Source organism: Doryrhamphus excisus, chromosome 18, assembly GCF_030265055.1.
Source record: "Doryrhamphus excisus isolate RoL2022-K1 chromosome 18, RoL_Dexc_1.0, whole genome shotgun sequence".
In the NCBI taxonomy this organism is placed as follows: Eukaryota; Metazoa; Chordata; class Actinopteri; order Syngnathiformes; family Syngnathidae; genus Doryrhamphus; species Doryrhamphus excisus.
The window spans coordinates 3,915,515-3,934,216 of record NC_080483.1 but is presented as its reverse complement, the minus strand read 5'-3'; the positions used below and the strand labels follow the sequence as shown (position 1 = coordinate 3,934,216).

At 43.3% G+C, this 18,702-nt stretch overlaps 2 protein-coding genes across 10 annotated transcripts in view; both read left to right on the top strand.

Annotated features, from left to right (window-relative positions):
* The window catches only part of LOC131106077 (inositol 1,4,5-trisphosphate receptor type 1), a 101,206-nt gene extending 90,480 nt beyond the window's left edge, over positions 1-10,726 (top strand). For 8 of the 9 annotated variants that reach the window (XM_058054812.1, XM_058054804.1, XM_058054811.1 and 5 more), the window contains 8 exons: positions 398-562; positions 997-1,186; positions 1,271-1,363; positions 3,926-4,065; positions 5,020-5,185; positions 7,891-8,051; positions 8,458-8,619; positions 9,833-10,726. In XM_058054812.1, the coding sequence (XP_057910795.1) occupies positions 398-562; positions 997-1,186; positions 1,271-1,363; positions 3,926-4,065; positions 5,020-5,185; positions 7,891-8,051; positions 8,458-8,619; positions 9,833-9,919 (1,164 nt within the window). In that variant the 3' untranslated portion in view covers positions 9,920-10,726. The remainder of the gene's footprint in view (positions 1-397; positions 563-996; positions 1,187-1,270; positions 1,364-3,925; positions 4,066-5,019; positions 5,186-7,890; positions 8,052-8,457; positions 8,620-9,832) is intronic. The other variant, XR_009120047.1, reaches the window with a different exon arrangement.
* A 4,735-nt stretch (positions 10,727-15,461) lies between these two features.
* LOC131106079 (class E basic helix-loop-helix protein 40-like) lies at positions 15,462-18,572 on the top strand. Its single transcript, XM_058054814.1, has 5 exons — positions 15,462-15,789; positions 15,857-15,920; positions 16,034-16,141; positions 16,372-16,495; positions 16,694-18,572. Exons 1-5 carry the CDS (start codon positions 15,719-15,721, stop codon positions 17,614-17,616), a joined length of 1,290 nt encoding a protein of 429 aa, XP_057910797.1. The 5' UTR covers positions 15,462-15,718; the 3' UTR covers positions 17,617-18,572.
* Positions 18,573-18,702: the final 130 nt, after the last annotated feature.

The window sequence follows — 18,702 nt, the reverse complement described above, 5'->3', positions numbered from 1 at the left end:
GCATGCTGGAGCCTATCCCAGCTGTCTTCGGATGAGAGGCAGGGTACACCCTGGACTGGTGGCCAGCCAATCACAGGGCACATATAGGCAAACAACCATTCACACTCACATTCATACCGATGGACAATTTAAAATGTTACAATTTTAACAACAATTAAAAATGTACAATAAAATTAACCTAACCTAACATACCAACATACCAACATAACATATAACACGACATAGCAACATAACCCATGCTATATCCCCCATCGTTTTCCTTAATGCACAAGTGGGTCTGGGTTCTTATGTGTTAATTGCTGCCTTGTGTTGCTTCCCTGCTAAAATAGCTGTGCATCTATAAATGATGATTGTTGTTTGATTTGTTATTTTAACAGACTCTGTTTCTGTCTTGTAGGTGTGTAATAAAATAATCTTCCTAATAAGTTTCTTGGGAAACCGTGGCACTTTCAGCCGTGGCTACAAAGCCATGGTGATGGACTTTGAGTTCCTCTACCACTTCATCTACCTGCTCATCTGCAGCCTGGGGGTATTTGTCCACGTCTTCTTCTACAGTCTGCTGGTGAGCCAAACACACAGACTTCACATCAGTGCATGCGGGAATCTCAGCTTTTCCATACATTTCACGATAAGCGCTGACTCACCTAACCTTTGAAGGAATGAAGACAGGCAGGCACAACCTTTTGGGTTTGGGAGTAGAACCGTGTGCAAAAGAGCGGCTACAGACCATGACTTTCTATCATTTGATGATATATCTAATTGTCAGGCCAGATGTTTGCTTATTTGGTGGTTAGTCCCGAGTGAATATTGAAAGTACTGAAAAAGCAACATCCCAAAAACACAGAACAAAAGGCACTACAACCTTAAGCACTTGACAAACCATGATTGTGGGGCGTTCTAAAGTGTCAGGTGCCATCGGTACCTGCTGATGTTATTTCATGTTCTGACATATTTCTTGCATACAACCGTTAGCATTTTATAACTTTTGCTTTGTAGCTATTTGACCTGGTGTACCGAGAGGAGACTTTGCTGAATGTCATCAAAAGCGTGACACGCAACGGCCGCTCCATTGTTCTGACCGCTGTGCTGGCCCTCATTCTGGTCTACTTGTTCTCCATCGTCGGCTACATTTTCTTCAAAGACGACTTCATCCTGGAAGTGGACCGCATTCCGAATGCAACTTTAAGTCAGTCTGGGTTGTTGGTTTTTGTCGGCGACGTTTTTGCCAAAGACGTTCATTCAAAGGCACCCTGTTCTGTCTTCTGTGCAGAAAACGGAGCCAGCATAGCCAGCGAGTTTTTATCTCAGAGAATGTGTCGGGCAGGAGTTGATGAAAACTGCACAGCAGCGAGCACGCTTGAAGGTAACACTTGTTGCAATGGCAAGGGTAAGTCAAAGGGGTAGGGGTGCAGCAGTACCTTCCTGGGTTTTAGACTTGTAGATTTGAATAACATTTGACATAAAGGAGAGAACGATGCTTAAGAAAGGACCAGAGAACAAAAGGCATTACAACTTTTAATGCTTGACAAAACCAGGATTTTGGGAGGTGCTAAAGTGTTAGGTGCTCTCAGTATCTGCTGATTTCTTACACACAACCATTAGCATTACTGCCACGGTTTGGTTCCTTCCTTGGGTTGAGGAATTTGGATAACGGAATATGAATAAAGGCAAACTGCTAGCTAGTAACTACCTTGAGTCTTTTATGATGGTTGAGCGCTAGCCAGGACTCCTGCTGGCTACAGGCAGAACTACACTGAACCTCGATTTTCCAGTTTGTACAATATTTACTGTAACCTTTCCGTTTGCTTTCTGCTGTGTCGTTCCGCAGAATGGAGGGACCAAAGCACCCTATGTGCAAATCGAGGCAATTTTTTCCATTGCAAATAATGTAAGTTATGTAATCTGTTGCAGACACCCAGAAATATTACTAAAAAATTTAGAGAATAATAATAATTTTACATGCAGAAAACAATGCTACATAATTACAAATGAGGAATGGATGGAACGTACTGTTGATGCAGACTTGCTGTAGACGTGAGGTTGAATTTTCTCACCTTCTTGATCAAATTACTGGCACTCGCAACTTTCTTTGACCCCATGGTGAGTTATTCTGTTCTGCAAAATGATATAGTACAGGGCAAATGCACTAAACCTAAACAAAATTTTAGCAAAACCTTTTGCTGAAAACCGAGGCTTAACAGTATTTCCTCAGGGAAACTTAGCTTTGGTTTTAGTTGAATCTTTTGGAATGAATTAAGAATGAAAACCAAGTTACCACAATATTAATTTACAAATAAATACACATCATGCAGGGCACACTTCCTGTCCCTCACTTTTAATGTGTAACTTGTTGTACAGAGGAGAATGGACATTTGGTTCCGTAACCAAATATTTGATAAATAATACTGTTTTTGTGAAATGTGAGTTATTGTAAGTAAAGAAAATAGAAAAGAGAAAAATAGTTTGTGTGTGTTGTGTCAAGATACACTTAGTGACCCTTCTTATGACTCCATCCACTCTCACATGCCTTTTGGCCCAGAGGACTCACACTTGACCTCAGTGACTCATGTGTCACGGATGCCTCTGCAAAAGTGGGATCCTCGGTTGTGAGAAGAGGTGTCAATCAAAATGACATCAATTGAGCATATAACCAGATCGTCACACAGTTTGAAGTGGATACAAGTACAAGTAACCAGTCACACGCCGATAGTCTTTGCGTCCATACTGTACGATAGTGCTCACATTCAAGTTCTTGACCCGTAAACTTTATCAACATAGATAAAGGCATGACATTTGATTTGCACATTCCAGCCACAGGAAAATACTTTCTGTTTTGACTTGCTGCCTTCACTGTACATGGACACATGAAATGCTTATTAACTCTGTCACGAAAGTTATGGAGGAGGTGTCCGCCAGTTATGGTGCAGGGGCAGCTGCTGCCAAAATTACATAACACTCCTGATCAAAATGTTAAGACCAGCTGAGAAATTGCAAGAATTTACATTTGGCAATGATGGCGCTTAAGGAGGTTGTAAGTAGAGCTTCAAAATGCAAGTGAGTGCAAGAAAGTGAGTGAGATAAAAAAAAAATCGTGTTTTGAGGAGGCAATTTATTGCAAGAAGCATTCAAGTGAAATAGGCCGTTTGTCAGCTGATCGAAAGATTAAGACCTCACACTTAAGCAAAATCTTAATAAAAATGTAGATTGAATGTGATATTGTGTCAGGTATTCACACTGCCATGATCGATTCATGTTTTATCGTAGTGGGATTATTAAGATGCAAAAGCAATGCCTCTTACAGCACACAGTTGCTGCTGAGTTTGGATGCAGTAAGACAGACATTTGAAACGTCTTTAAATATTCTGAGGGTTATGGAACAAAACAGTCAAGTGATAGACCCAAAAACTGTTACAGGCCCTCCGTCAAGACATGTGATCATGGACGGCCCAAATGAAGGTTGTTACCAGCGCTGAGTGCAGTCTAATAACCATCAGACGGCATCTGCTAGAGAAGGGTTTTTGGGACAGAAAACGTCTTCAAAAGCCTTGTGTCCTTCAACGTCACAAAATTGTAATTTGGCATAAAAGAAAAATGTAACCTTGACGTTACTGATGTGACAAGAACATCCCACCTGAGATGTTTTACACATGTGGAGGGACCACCGTCAGTATCTGGCTGCTTTTTTTGATGGGGTGTCGGATTGTGCAGGGGCGTCAAACAGCAGCTGCCTATTTGGAGATGCTACAGGGGGTATCCCTCATTACTGGAGGTCCTCGTTTGTGTAGTAGCAGTTTTGAGGGAGGCTTACTATGCAACACTTTAAAAATGCTGGCTTTAAACAACATAAAAAGTTGCTCTTAGCTTACTCATTCATTATTTATTCCTTTTTATCATCATTATGCTATTATCCTTTGTGCTTCCTCAGACATTGACAATGACGAAGCACAGGACAGCGACATGGAACGGACGTGTGACTCTCTGTTAATGTGTATCGTCACTGTCCTGAGTCACGGCTTGAGGAGCGGAGGGGGCGTCGGTGATGTTCTACGCAAGCCTTCCAAAGAGGTGTGTGATTAGTGTGTTTAGTGTGTGTGTGTCATGTGAGCTCACTCTAAAACCACCAAGCTCTGACATAGTTCTGGCTTCAAAAGTGTAGAGGGGTGTTTTGCCATGTTTCCCTGCAGCTGTGCAATTTAAACCACAAGACAAACTTCCTCTGAATTTATGCTGAAAAGAGGACACCAGTACCTACTTCACGTACTGTAATACAATACAGCCATAAATACTGCTTAAAACTGCATTATCAGGCACATCAAGTACATTGACTACAAGAGCTGCATATTTATCATGACCGGCAGAAAAAACTACTAAAAGCAATATCTCATTAAAATATAATATAATAAATATATATATAAAATATAAATATATATAATATAATAAAAATATATTAAAATATTAAAATAACATTTAATATTTATTAAATTGTGTTAAAATATTTTGTGTCAGTTAATAATAGCATAATTCATATATAGTTGCAAACTGTATGTCATCATGGTTAATTTGAAAACTGATTAATAGGATTAACATTTTTAACAAGATTAAAAAATCTGATTAAAATGTGACATTCAAGTCTTATTGTGTCGGTAACAAAAAATGTCAGCCTTTCCCCCAAATGGTTCAAGTACAACTTCACATTTATTTGAATGAGAATGAGTGAAACTAAGTGTACCTCATGTTGTGGCCATCGATCATACAGGCGGGGGTCAGCAGGTACAGTAAACATGGGAGAACCATTTGGCCAATCATAGTCTGTCAGCGCAGGTCTTTAGAGATGACCTGCAACATCTGGCTGATTACATCTTAGCCCTTGTGCTTCAGCGCTCATCACAAATCAGGTCAATGTCATCACTGTCCACTGTTTTGCTTATGATTGGACTTTTGGGTCAAAAGTTGGAAAAAAGCCATCTGGATAAGATTTAACATTAACATAACACTTGTTTTTGTTCTTCCAACCGGAAGGAGCCTTTGTTTGCAGCCAGGGTCATATATGACCTGCTCTTCTTCTTCATGGTCATCATTATTGTCCTCAACCTCATCTTTGGTGTCATCATTGATACCTTTGCCGACCTGAGGAGTGAGAAACAAAAGAAGGAAGAGGTCCTGAAGACCACCTGCTTTATCTGCGGTAAGACATCTGGAAGAAAGATGAGCCAGACCTCAGCCAAGAATTAAAGAAATGTTAGGCAATGAGTGAATGGCTCATCATCTCACTCAGAGTCCTTTTTGATAAACCCAGACTAAATAATTAAATGAAAAAAACTGCTGCACCTCCCCTTGAAGCCTCCCGGCGTATACCGAGGGGGGGGACGGCAGGTCTAGTGATCTTAGATCTTGATAGCTAAAAAAGGGTTCTGAAATTCCTCCGGATGTAATGAAACAACAGTAGAATAAGGTCTTATCTAATTACTGACTGATTACAGGTGTTTGTTTAACTTTAACATTATGTCTGCCCCATCCTGATTTCTTATATTCTTGCATTTGTCAATATTAGTCTGACAACACAACTGAACACAAAATGCATTTTTTTTTTTAAATGAAACCTTTTAATATTAATGGAGGAAGAAAATTCAAACCTACATGGCCCACTGTGAAAAAGTGATTGCCTCTCCTGTTCCCCCCTCCCATAAACAATGTAACTGAGATTTTATCAGTGTGGAAAAGGTTATAAAGCCATATATAAAGGACTCCAGCAAACCACAGTGAGAGCCATTACCCAAATGACAAAAACACGGAACAGTGGTGAACCTTCCCAGAAGTGGCCAGCCAACCAACACAAACCCAATTGCGCAGCATCAATTAATCTTAGAGGTCACAAAAGACCCCACAACAACAGCCAAAGAACTGCAGGCCTTTTTCACACAGTTTGGATTTTTTTTCTCCCCTAATAAAACTTTTCATTTAAAAATTGCATTTCGTGTTCAGGTTTGTCATTGACTGATATTTCCATTTGTTTGATGATCTGAATTAAGTGTGATAATAAAATAACCTCCATCCTTGGTAGAAGTAATGAGGCAAGAGGAGGACGCAACTGTGACAGGAAGCATGGGCTGGCAACATTCAAATCCATATTATGAAACTGCAAGCACTTATATATAACCCCACAACTGACAATATGTTTTGCACAAATTGTACAGTATATTGTGAAGGAAAAATAAGAACCCTGCTCATGGGGGTTCTCAACGCCACTCAGTCAGTACCGCCACACTGGGAGATTGGGAGAGGGATGGATGTCTTCCAAAAAGAGGGTATGTGAGAGGCGCTTGAGTGTGTAGCTGTGAACTCCCTTGGTCTCCTCTTTCCTGGCGGTTCCTGTGGAAACCATCAAACCATAGAGACGGCAGCTGCCCTCGTGGCCTGGCCTTATTTAACATGAGTGAGTCAGAGCCCTTGGCTGCCTGAGTGACATAAGACTGTTCTCATTCCATATGCTTACCACTGACCCAACATGCATGCACACATGCACTCTACCTACACAACTTCTTTTAGTATAAAGTACATCCGATTGCTGGAACATATGGTGTGAAATCCAAGCAAGTGGGAGAAAGTGTGTGTGTGAGACAGACATCAAATAGGGAGGTGGTGGCAGGAAGCACTCATGAGTCAGCCTTCTCAAGAATCACTGATAATTCTATTTATGTGGACATGTTTACTCCGAAACACACATGGGAACAAATCAAACATCCCAAGCCAAGAGGGACATTCCAAAGTCCACCAAATAATGTGACATGGATTAGGGGTCATGAGTGGGACAGTGTCCTTGTAAGGTAGGGGAGGTCCAAACCGTTCCCCCGCGGCCTACATACAGAAAAGTGAAGGATGCGGGGCGAGGGCCACTTTGCTACATTTTACACATTAAAGATATTCCATGAAATCTAATGTAAATGCAACACGTTTGCTTGTTTTTCAGTATGAAAATGTTGAAAATGTATGCCAGAATTGTGTGTACATTTTCTGGTTAGTGTTAATCACAAAACATCCTTGTTAATTCAAGAAATAACTTCAGGAATCAGGAAGGTGGTGTCCATGTTGATCTCTCTGCCACGTGTTCATCTATCCATTTTCTATGCTGGAGCCTAACCCAGCTGTCTTTGAGCGAGAGGTGGGGTACACCCTGGACTGGTTGCTAGCCAGTCACAGGGCACATATAGACAAACAACCTTTCCCACCCACACTCATACCAAGGATAATTTAGAGTCACCAATTAATAAACTGAAATGGAGATTGGCAATGATCTCTATTTCAGTGAAAGTAAAAGTGACCTAAAACGTGAATTTATTCCTCATTTCAGTGCATTGTATTCTGCGTGTAAAACTATAAAAATGTGTTTTGTGTTAACATTAGTGAGACTTGTGGTGTTAGCGAGCTAAGAACTACAGTCACCCGCTGATGATGCCATTGGCGGGCGACAGAGCTGACTGTTTTCATGTATAAACAAGGACATGTTATGATCTAGATACACTAAGAACACAGTTGAATTCATGCCGGTATTAATAACATGGCAAGACGCGCACCATATCATACGGGAAAATGTACACAAATCAAGGCAAAATTTTGCACGTTAATGGATGGCGTCATGTCAAGGCGACTGTTGAATAAACAGAGCCGACAGTTCTTCTCCACAAGTTTGTGAGTTTTTGTCCAGCAAAGAGTGACTATAGACGCCCTACACCTCAGATGCTACACTCCGCCTGCGATGTAATGGGCATGCTTTATGCTGGATTTGTTGGACCACATCGAGTCATACTAGTGCTTTAAGCCTTTTAAACTCATCAGATGCCCAATATGGCCGCCCTTTGTGCACATGCACTGACGTTGGTGTCCATCCTCCAGGACTGGAGCGGGATAAGTTTGACAACAAGACGGTGACGTTTGAGGAGCACATTAAAGAAGAGCACAACATGTGGCATTACCTGTTCTTCATTGTCTTGGTGAAAGTCAAAGATTCAACAGAATACACCGGCCCGGAGAGCTATGTGGCGGAGATGATCAAGGTAAACACAGATCAGGAAGACACTCCCACTAAACACACGTAACAATCCAAGGTGGCCATGTTTTGTCCATGCTACATTCTGCATGCATTTCATGCAAATGCAAATGCACTTGTCAACGTCCAATGCATGGAGATTGGTCCAATGTGTCCAATGCGTGTGGGTTGGTTCAAGGCCAGTGTAAGAATGTTAATCATCTGACAGACATGCGTAATGTGATAGATGACGCAACAAGAAGGTAAATAAAGCCAACAAATCAAATAAGTATGAGGCTGTTGGTGATGCAGTACATCTCTGCAAGCCTGGAAACTGCAACTGCAATCATCGACACATGATTGTCAATTCTTGAAATCGCCTTTGATTGGACGCACTTCGCTGTGGCACATTTTCTTGCTTATGGTATTCGCAGGAGCACAACCTGGATTGGTTTCCAAGGATGCGTGCCATGTCTCTGGTGAGCAGCGATGCGGAGGGCGAGCAGAATGAAATCAGGGGCCTGCAAGAGAAGTTGGAGTCCACCATGAGGCTGGTGGCCAACCTGTCTGGACAACTGACCGAGCTCAAGGAGCAGGTAGGAAGAAATGAAACCTGTGATCAACATTGGAATTGTCTGGAACATCATTGCCATTCATAAATACATATTGTCAACAGATTAAAAGCAACTGAAAACACCAGTTGCTTTATGATGAATAGAAAATGCTAATTCTTTCTAGTCAGCATTTGATGAGTGAAAGACAAAAGTGCTGTGGTTCATCATTGGTTGACATCCTCTGCCACATGAATTAATATCAGCGTTATGACACATGCAACCACCAAGCAGATGCTTGGAATGACCGACAGGAAGATCAGCCAGAAACACTGAGTGTGATGTCAGCCATGATGGTAGAAGCCGAGTACCAGGGGACAGTTTTTCTTCCTGCTGTGTTTTTGCATGTCCATAGGGGGTATGTGAATAAAAACACAGAGATTTTCGTAATGCGCTCCAACACCTCATATGAACAGCCACAGCTTGTAGTCCAGTGCAGAAGAAAGGTGAAATTGTTCATTGTCATTGTTGCGTGTGTGTTAGATGAACAAATGATGTTGTGATGTTGATGTGATGTTGTGCATTTTTTGGTCGTTTATATTTTGTGCTCAATGAGAGCACGTGGTGCATTTGTTTGTTGAATGGATTCACAGACTCTATACTAGAAAGCCCCCAATTTTACATATGTAAGTAAATTTATGCTTTCACAAATAATCTCACTTATTTGGGGGTTGAAGCCACTTTGTTTGGCGGTCCTTGAACACAACATGTGTGACACAGATTGAGACTATGTACGTATATGAGTTTGTCCGAGACTGCATAGACATACATGTATTTTCTATTCTTCCTTTCACCTTCTCCTTGTTGTTAGATTCGTAGTCTGTGTGCAGTTGAACAATGAGACACGTCATATTTTTTATATAATGTCAAAGTGTGCAGAAGTACGGGGTGCCTTTCAGTCAGATGTCGGAAGGGGTATGTGAATGATGGACAAAATGAAAAAAAGTGTAGTTCCCCTTTTAATGATTTACTGCTGTTCTGCTGTTTTAAGAACCTGCTGCAGAAACACTAGTCAAAGATCCTCTAGTATATGACAAGAGTACTCTGCTGTTATTAAGAACCTACTACCAGAGTCACGGTACAACGGACGAATGACGCCGACTGATGTGATGACATTTTATGCTCAGATGGCGTTGATGTGTCCCTTAAAGAGCACACGTGCAAGTCATGAACGCATTCTTTGGATTTTCTTGTGCAGATGACCGAGCAAAGGAAGCAGAAGCAGAGGATTGGTCTTCTTGGTCATCCCCCCCACATGAACATCAACCCCCAGCAGCCTGCCTGAGCTTCTCCTCAAGGTTGAATGTTAAAATGTGTTAACATTCAGTGTGGGTTCAGATGAAGGAGGGAATGAGTAACCGTTCACCGTGTCAAGCGCACGTTAGTCACGTTACTCATTGTCTGCAGCGCGTGTGCGTGTGTGTCTGTGTCTGTGTCGTGTCCACCAAGTGCCTCAGGACCCGGGATGTCAGCCATGTTGGCTTTAGGAGATAAAAAAAAAAAACACTGATTTCAGCCTTTTGGCATTGCACCACGCTGACCAAATGCCAAAGTGTTCAGCCAATTGTTGCTTTCGTGGGGGCTTGTATTCTCCGTGTTGCACCGGCACATTCAGGTCACACTTCGATGTTCAATTTCATGTGCACACACCATTTGTTCATGTACAGCAATACTTTACAATATTTTCATTGGGGAAGCTACAGTACGTAACTAAATACTTATTTACTTATTGTTATTGAATGACTCCCTCCAGGACACTGGAATATGATTTCATTGACAGCCGACTATTAGAATACAGCTGTAGCAGGGAGTAAGACATGTGACTGCCTCACTGTGTCATGCATTCTTTAGCAATATGAGCAAAAAAAATGGTAGCAATGTTTAGTTCGATTTATTAATCTTACTTTTGCACGTATTTAATCCCTTTGAATTCATTATTCCTACAGCACTGATTGTTTGGTGTAGCACAGCTATATTTTTTGTAGATGCACAAAAGAGTGAATGTGTGGGGAGAAGTTGGTGTGCTGTTTCACCAGACTTTTTTGTATCTGGATTGTACATTCTTTGTTTATTTGAATAAAGTAAAACAATATTTGTGTTTGGGTGGATGGGCGGGAATCGTGACACAAATATGTGATTGTTCATATTTATAGTTGTTAAGTTGTAAAATATGTACTTTATCATTTTTATAATCAGCTTGAGGGGAAGGCAGACTTGGATCATCTCAAGCATTTATTTATGTTTTATAAGGACGTTTAATATCCCAGAATATCACGTGGGCCAGCTGGTCTGTACATTCCTTGATCACCCATCCTGGAATGGCATCGGGGCATGCAGCTTTCCGCACGTTGACCTTCCTCAGGACTCTCCACACTGCAGCGGTATCCAACTTGACTGCCTGTTCATCGGGGTCGGGGGGTAGCCTTCCTCGCAGGGTTGTTGTTCAGAGCCTTGAACCTTCCAAAGAAGTTATTTAGCTCATTGAGGAAGCTTATGTCATTCTGGCAGGGTGCAGGTGTGGCTTTGTAGCCAGCGACAGCCTGGATACCCTGCGACAGTTGTCTGGTCTTGCATGGGTCCTGGAAGAAGCTTTGGATCTTCTGACTGTGGGCACGCTTTGCTACTCTGATGGCACGGTTCAGGTTTGCCCTTGCTGATCTGAGTGCCATCACATCACCAGATTTAAACGCAACATTGCTTTCCCTCAGTCTTTCATGCACCATCCAAGGTTTCTGGTTGGCCTGTGTGATGCGTCTTGGTGACTGTAACCTTCTCCATGCACCACTATATGTAGCCTGTTACAGATGCAGGTTTTCTGCTGCACCCTCTCTGAATATGTCCCATTCGGTGCACTCAAAACAGTCTTGCAGTGCAGACATAGCTCCCTCTGGCCACACCCTCACCTTCTTCACAGCAGGCTTTCCTCTGGTGAGCAGGGTCTGGTATGCAGGAATTAGCATAACAGAGAGATGGTCTGAGGAGCCAAGGTGGGGGCGGGGGACTGCTTTGAGTGCTTTCTTGATGTTTGTGTAAACCAAGTCCAATGTATTCTCTCCTCTGGTAGCAAAATCCACATGCTGGTAAAAATTTGGAAGCACCGTCTTCATGTTGGCCTGGTTAAAGTCTCCAGCAACAATAAACACGCTGTCCGGGTGTGTGGATTGCATGTCCCTGATGGCAAGGTAGAGTACATTCAGGGCTTGCGTACAGTTAGCATCAAGTGGAAGTAGACAGCAATAATGGTGACGCTGGGGAATTCTCGGGGTAGGTAGACAGGTCTGCATCTCACGATCATAAATTCAATGTCCACACAGCAGTGACTGGAGACCAGGGTAGTGTTGTTACACCAGCTGTTATTAGTGTAAATGCAAACCCCCCACCCCGCATGAGCGCATGGCTCCTGTCGGACCTGAATGTTGTGAGCACGTCCAGGCTAATGGCAGAATCCGGGACAGTTGAGTTGAGCCATGTCTCGGGAGGATGAGGATGCAGCAGTTTCTTGTCTCACGTTTGGTGCTTAAGTCCAATTTCAGGTAGTCTAATTTGTTTTCCAGGGAGCGTACGTTGGCAAGCAAAACTGATGGAAGTGACAGTCGGAACGGGTTTGCTTTTAGCTTAGCTGTAGGTCCACCACGACAGCCCCGCTTCTGCTTCCTCTCGCATCGCCTTCGATATCTCCACGGGCCGTCTGTACTGTGATCTGTTATTTCTAACTGGCATAGCAGATCAAGGCTTTCAAAGTTTACGGGCTTCAAATTGCTGTTTTTTCTCAGAATAAGGATAGCCTGCCTGTTGTATACTATTCTTGCACTGTTCCGCTGGACATTTGATGCTGAAAACACTGATCTCTGTGGTGAAATTGTTGATAAAGTGTCTGTGTTACCAGGAGCCAAAGCAGCCGCAGCCGGACAGGACGCCGCCATCTTGAAAAATACACAGTACACAATAACCAGCACAGAAAGCATTGTAGTTCTTCCAGAATGTGCACCTATTCAGCTGTATTTCTTTGGATTTGGTGGTTCCTATCTGTTTTAATCAATTCCACCATTGGTCCGCCTTTAGGCACGCCCACTCTGCTGTGGTTGGTCACACTGCCGAGTGCATAGAAAGACTTCCGGCTTGTGCCGCTACCTTTATAGGAGTCGATAAACGGTATTGATAGTTGATAATAAATGATTTATCTTTTTAAAATGTCCACTTTTAACATACAGCCATATGTGTTGGATCCCGAAGTTTCTCAAGAAAAGAGGTTACTTCAAGATGTCTCTCAATGGTAAGTAGCTTTAGCATCTTCCTGGCCACGGATCTCGGCTATAAAGATCTGTTTATTGACACCACTAGCTTGTATACCGTCTAATATGAGAAACCAACTCGTAAAAAATTTACAATGTTGATTACCAACGTTAGTAATACCAAGAAAAGGGGCTGCTGATTCTGTTTCTATCATTCTAATGTCGAATGATACATGAAGACGGGGAAATGAAACATTAAGGATTTGAAGAATGAAAATGCATCACTTGGAAGACAAATTTGGGCTCAAAGGAAAAGTGGAAGCTCTAAAGACACAAAATGGTGACTTGGATCACATATTGCAAATGATGTGCATAATGGATGCAACACGCATGAACAATGTAATTGTTTAACAGCAGAAAAAACAAGGTAGCATTGTTGAGGCAGAGAAGTAAGCTTAAAGAAACAAACGTCTCCATCCATGAGCTTCTGATAAACCGTAATGCTGACACCACCATTTAAGAAAGCAGGGCCAACTGCAAAATCTACATCAAGTTAAATGGAAAAGCATAGGAAGCCGGAGTCCTTGTCAAAGACATCCAAGAACTGGACAAAGTAATGAAGATTACGTCACGTCAACGACAAGGAAATTAAGGACATAACCCACAAAGTCAACGTCCTTTGAAGTCAACATCCTCAATGTTTTGTTGAATGTTTTATTAATGAAAATGTATTCCTATTATTAACATTTTATTCCCAATTTATTATTTTTCTAATTGTATTCATTCCCTTAATACTGCACAAGGTTAACTGTCGTTATTTTAACTCCTATTTACTTCTTAATTTTCCCTTCCATCCTTTCATACAGGAAATGGAAAAATATGGAAGTAACAAATGTCGAAATGTGAAATACTGTGTCAGTGAGCTACCAGATATAGGGGAAGGAGAAGATTAAATTTAACATCTGCTCTTTACTACTCAATGTCATACACGTCTAAAACATATCAACATACCATACCATTTTGATGAGAACTCAAGCTGATTGAGAAAAATTAAAGGTTGGGGAGTTTAGACTGTTTTGTTCTCTTTAGACTTCATTCATTCATTAGGAAATTAAAATCTGTAGTGTTCAAAGCTGTTACCAACTGGGCTTTTTATGTTCTTATGTTGTCGCGTTCCGGCATGGTCACGTAGTGTATCGACCCCAGGATGCAGAGATGAGGACCGAATTGCAGGTAAAAATGTATTTATTGGAGATGCAATGCAGCAGCACAACGCACTAGCACGTCCACACTAAAAACGACAATCACCCAACAACCAAAAGAGCGGCACCTGAACTAAATACACGTCACAGAAAATGGGAAACAGGTGCGGGAGATAATTGAAGGCAACGGAAAACAGGACAGCGCAACAGAGGAAGTGAATACAAAATAATTGCATGAACCAGGAAAAGAAGGAAACTAAGCGCTGTCACGAGTGGGTGAAGCCCAATCGTGACATATGTAGTACGATAGAAAAGCCCCCAAATCATTAAAAAAAATACAAACAATAATTTACATACTTATATAGGCTTCTTATTTTAATCTCAATTTCAATTTTTGAAGCCTAAAGTTAAAATATTATTTTTTATGTAAAATAAATGAAAAATGTTTACAAAAATAGTCAAAATAATAATAAAGGCATAATGCACTTGTGCACAACTGCGCTGCGCTTCCTAAAATGTTACCTATTTCGTTTCGGTGCTGCAGGGCCTGCAGAGACCTTTAGAGGTGCAGGAGCTTTGGGCATCAGCTGCATAAGGGGCAGGTGCTTCAACCCCCTACTCCCACACGTGCCAGTGGTGCAGAGAACACCACTGCAAACTACACGCACATGTTTTGGTGTATAATAAACACAATTTGTCAAATGAGCATTGTCATCTTTGCAAAGATAAAACTGGTGATGAGGTTCTTGTTTCAGGTGTACCTAATGTAAAGTTTTACAATACAATGTATACTTTTTCTCCATGTGTATGCACATGATGGCCCCTTGCTTTCTCAGAGTGCGTGTGTGTGTGTGTGTGTGTGTGTGTGTGCGTGTGTGTGCCCAGTCAGGCAGGCTCAGCAGGTGTCCTCCGTGTGTATGTGGGCGCGAGAGCGTACCATGAGGAGACCAACGTGACAGCCAGCACGCGCCGCCTCATGACAACAAACATCCACGTACGGGTGCACGTGCCCGCACGGGGACGTGGAATCGGGTGCAAAAGGGAACTTGGATTTTTTTCATTTAACGACGACGACGATGATCAGCTTGCTAATATTTATTACTATATAAATTAGAAAAAGAACTTTCAAAAATGAATTTTGTATTTATTTTTATTTCATTTTTGAAATACCATGAAGTGTTTGTCTACTAGGTGTGGATAAAGGCGTGTAAGACACCGTGTACGGTGTACGGGATTCGCCTCCAAGCACGTTTCCTGCGCGGTGGCTCTCCCTACCTTGTTTCCACACACTTCAGCATGGTGGTACACGGGATCGGCTCCACCCCGCCCCTTGTCTCTGACGTGACAATTTACCGCCCACTCAAGCGCCTTCTTCGAGGTGAGTGGGCGGGATTTTGCTGGGAGAAGACAGCGCCGCTTGACACGTGAGCCTCATGTGACAGAGCTGGGTCAGGCTGAGCGGACAGACTGCAGAGACTTTAGTCCTCCGGCGGATCCCTTTGCTCCTGGATCACCTCTAAAGCTGGGGGAAAACATGTCACACTGAATGAGAAAGCTTGACCGGTATATTTTTGTATAGGGATAAACTTGCCACGTAACTTTAGCCGGATTTTGTTTTGAGTTTTTTTGCCCTTCACGCAACAAAAGATAATGGAGCGAATTCCGAGCGCGCAACCTCCTCCGATGTCGAAACATCAAGGTGATCTAACAGACATGCACGGGTAAGTTACTCCACCGAATGAAATATAGAAAACGTGATTTTTCCTCCTAATTCTCCTATTCCTGCAGCATGGACTTTCCCATATATGCCTACAAACCCAGGCGGGGAATGAAACGAGGCGAGGAGAGCAAGGTGTGTACCTCTTTGTTTTATTTTAATGGCGGAAATGATTCATATAAAGGGGAAGCTGGTCTGGCGTTTGACCCAATTCCCGCTGTGACATAACATTCCTGCCGTTCCCGCAGGAGACTTACAAGCTGCCTCACAGGCTCATCGAGAAGAAAAGACGTGACAGGATAAACGAGTGCATCGCTCAGTTGAAGGATCTGCTACCGGAACACCTCAAACTTACCGTAAGTGTTTTTATTTTGTGTTTGATTTTTGCTGGTTTGTTCTTTCATGCGTCCACTTGTAGGATTCACTGTTTTAGCGCGCCATCTGGTGGATAGACGCTAATATTACAGGGGTGGTGCGTCAGCAGAAGGAAGAATGTACCTTCAGAACTAAACTGCGCATCGTGTCCCATGCAAACTCCACTCCACCAGACTGTTATCTAACACCAAGCATCTTTTTCGTCCTGCAGACGCTGGGCCATCTAGAGAAGGCTGTGGTTTTGGAGCTCACGCTCAAGCACGTGAAGACGCTCAGTACTCTACTGGAGCAACAGCAGCAGAAGATCCTCGCCCTGCAGAGCGGCATGCATATTGGTGAGTAGAGTATGTTGACTGCTCGGGTGATCAAGGACAAAGCGGATTATACCACATTGCAGCGCGGGTACTCGAACACGTGGACCTTCTGTCTCAGGCTGCATTTCTATTCCCCTGCCCCTGATCATGACAAATGTAAAGTACTATACAAGTAGTCATTGAAAAAACTAAAAACACGGCTTCTTGCTGTGTTCACAGAGCAACCTTTGGTTAGCCAGGACAAGTCTGAGGAGATGTTCCGTTCTGGCTTCCACATGTGTGCTAAGGAGATTCTCCAGTATCTGGCCAGTCGCGAGCGCGATGTCAACTTCACGCCATCTCACGTCATCAACCACCTTCATAAGCTGGCCACTGATGTGCTCCAACAAAGTCCAAAGCGACCCCGTTCCCCCATCAGCCCTCCACCCGAAGAAATCCCCACTTACAGCCAGCACCAACCCCACAAGGAGGTGCCCACCAGCTTGCCACCGAAACCCAGTGAGGGCTACGGGAGAGTGCCTGTCATCCAGCGAGCGCATGCGCCTCCGAGTAGCGAGCAAAGCGGCAGCGACACTGATACAGACAGCGGCTACGGTGGCGAGCTGGAGAAGAACGAGTGCAGCGCCCCTCAGAGGCGCCCCGACTACTACAGCCAGGAGGGCAAGCTGATGAAGAGGAGCATGGCCGAGAGGCAGAGCTCTGGTGTCAAGCGGGAAGACGATGAGCCGAGGCACAAACGGGCCCGGGCGGAATCATCTGAGGATGAGCTGCTCTCAGGTGCTGAATCGTCAGCCTCCTCCTCATCTAGTGGCTACGGGAGCTACATGAGCGTCTCACCCAACCATCCAACACCACCCCCACACCCCCTCTGCATGCCCTTCTACCTCATTCCGCCCTCTGCCGCTGCCTACCTACCGATGCTGGAGAAATGCTGGTACCCAGGAACCATGCCCATGCTGTACGCCGGCATGGGGGGCTCTACCACGGCCGTCCCCAGCGAGAGGCCGCCTCCACCTCCGCTGGTCATGTCTCCCAGAGGAGGCTCTCCGGCTCCTGCAGTATCCCAGACGCCCATGGACTCCCCAGCCCTCCTTCAGGCATTGAAGCAGGTGCCACCCCTCAACATGGAAACCAAAGACTGAGATGAGAATGACTGAGAACGTCCTGAGAACGTCCTGCAGTCCATCAAGTCATTTTGCTACTTTGCTCCTCATCCTGGAATGTAGTAGGTGTCATTTGTATGACAAGAGAAAGAGGGTTGGAGGAAGAGTAGTGTCCAAATGGTTGAATGTTTTGTGCAAATGGACTTGCCCTGCACGTACACACACACACACACACACACACACAAACACACGCACACTTGGTTGAATGTAAAGAAAGGCGTTTCAGATGCTGCTGTTGAGAAAAAAATGACACTGACGCATTTCACTTGTAGCTTTTGTGATAAGACATGCCATTTTTTTGTACTAGAAAACATTACACCAAATGTTAGAAATAAGACTCCACCCAAAGTTTGTTGCCTATTGTTGGTTCACACCACCATGATGATGATGATGATCATCATCACTTCAGAGGTCTGACACTTTGACCATACCGAATGAAAAGTCAACCATTCACGAGGTGAGATGGATTCTAATGTAATTACTGTGGATAAACTTCTTGTACATTTCTATTTTTGATACCTTGTCCATGCACTCTTGTCTGCTGAGCTTGGGGGGGGGGGGGGGGGGGGTGAGAGACAATGTGTGCGTGTGTACATACTGTAGCACTGTGCTGGACCTGGTCTGCATACTCACAACATCTGTTTCCGCTCAAGTCAAACCTGGCGTTTGTTCTTGCTGTTGCCTTTTTACTTTTTACTCAGATGTTCTCTGTTAGTGCGCATGAATCCCAGAGCGCCATGAGTCAAGGGGGGAGGGGGGAAGAGAAGTGAATGTAAGTTTGACCACAGAAAACTAGTTTTCTATAGAGAGAGGTACTTAAGATTTTATATTTTGGGACCTACATGAAAGATGATTGCTGTTTGTACATATTTTGTTGATAAATGTTGATATACATTATATAAGTGTATTAATAAAGTTATTTTTTTCCTGTGGAACATGTCTATGTGTACCAAGAGAGGCACGGTGATGTATCCATGTGTCGATAGTGAGGCGGCGCTGGCACGTTCACGTTATGTAACGTTACGTTCACAGCCTGGATCGCCTGATGAGGTGTCTGTCCACGAA

Excerpts from the sequence above, each read along its gene's own strand:
- LOC131106079 (XM_058054814.1), top strand. The coding sequence starts at position 15,719 with ATGGAGCGAATTCCGAGCGCGCAACCTCCTCCGATGTCGAAACATCAA. Across the intron at positions 15,921-16,033 it reads AACGAGGCGAGGAGAGCAAG|GAGACTTACAAGCTGCCTCA; the intron begins GTGTGTACCTCT and ends CCGTTCCCGCAG. Across the intron at positions 16,496-16,693 it reads GCAGAGCGGCATGCATATTG|AGCAACCTTTGGTTAGCCAG; the intron begins GTGAGTAGAGTA and ends CTGTGTTCACAG.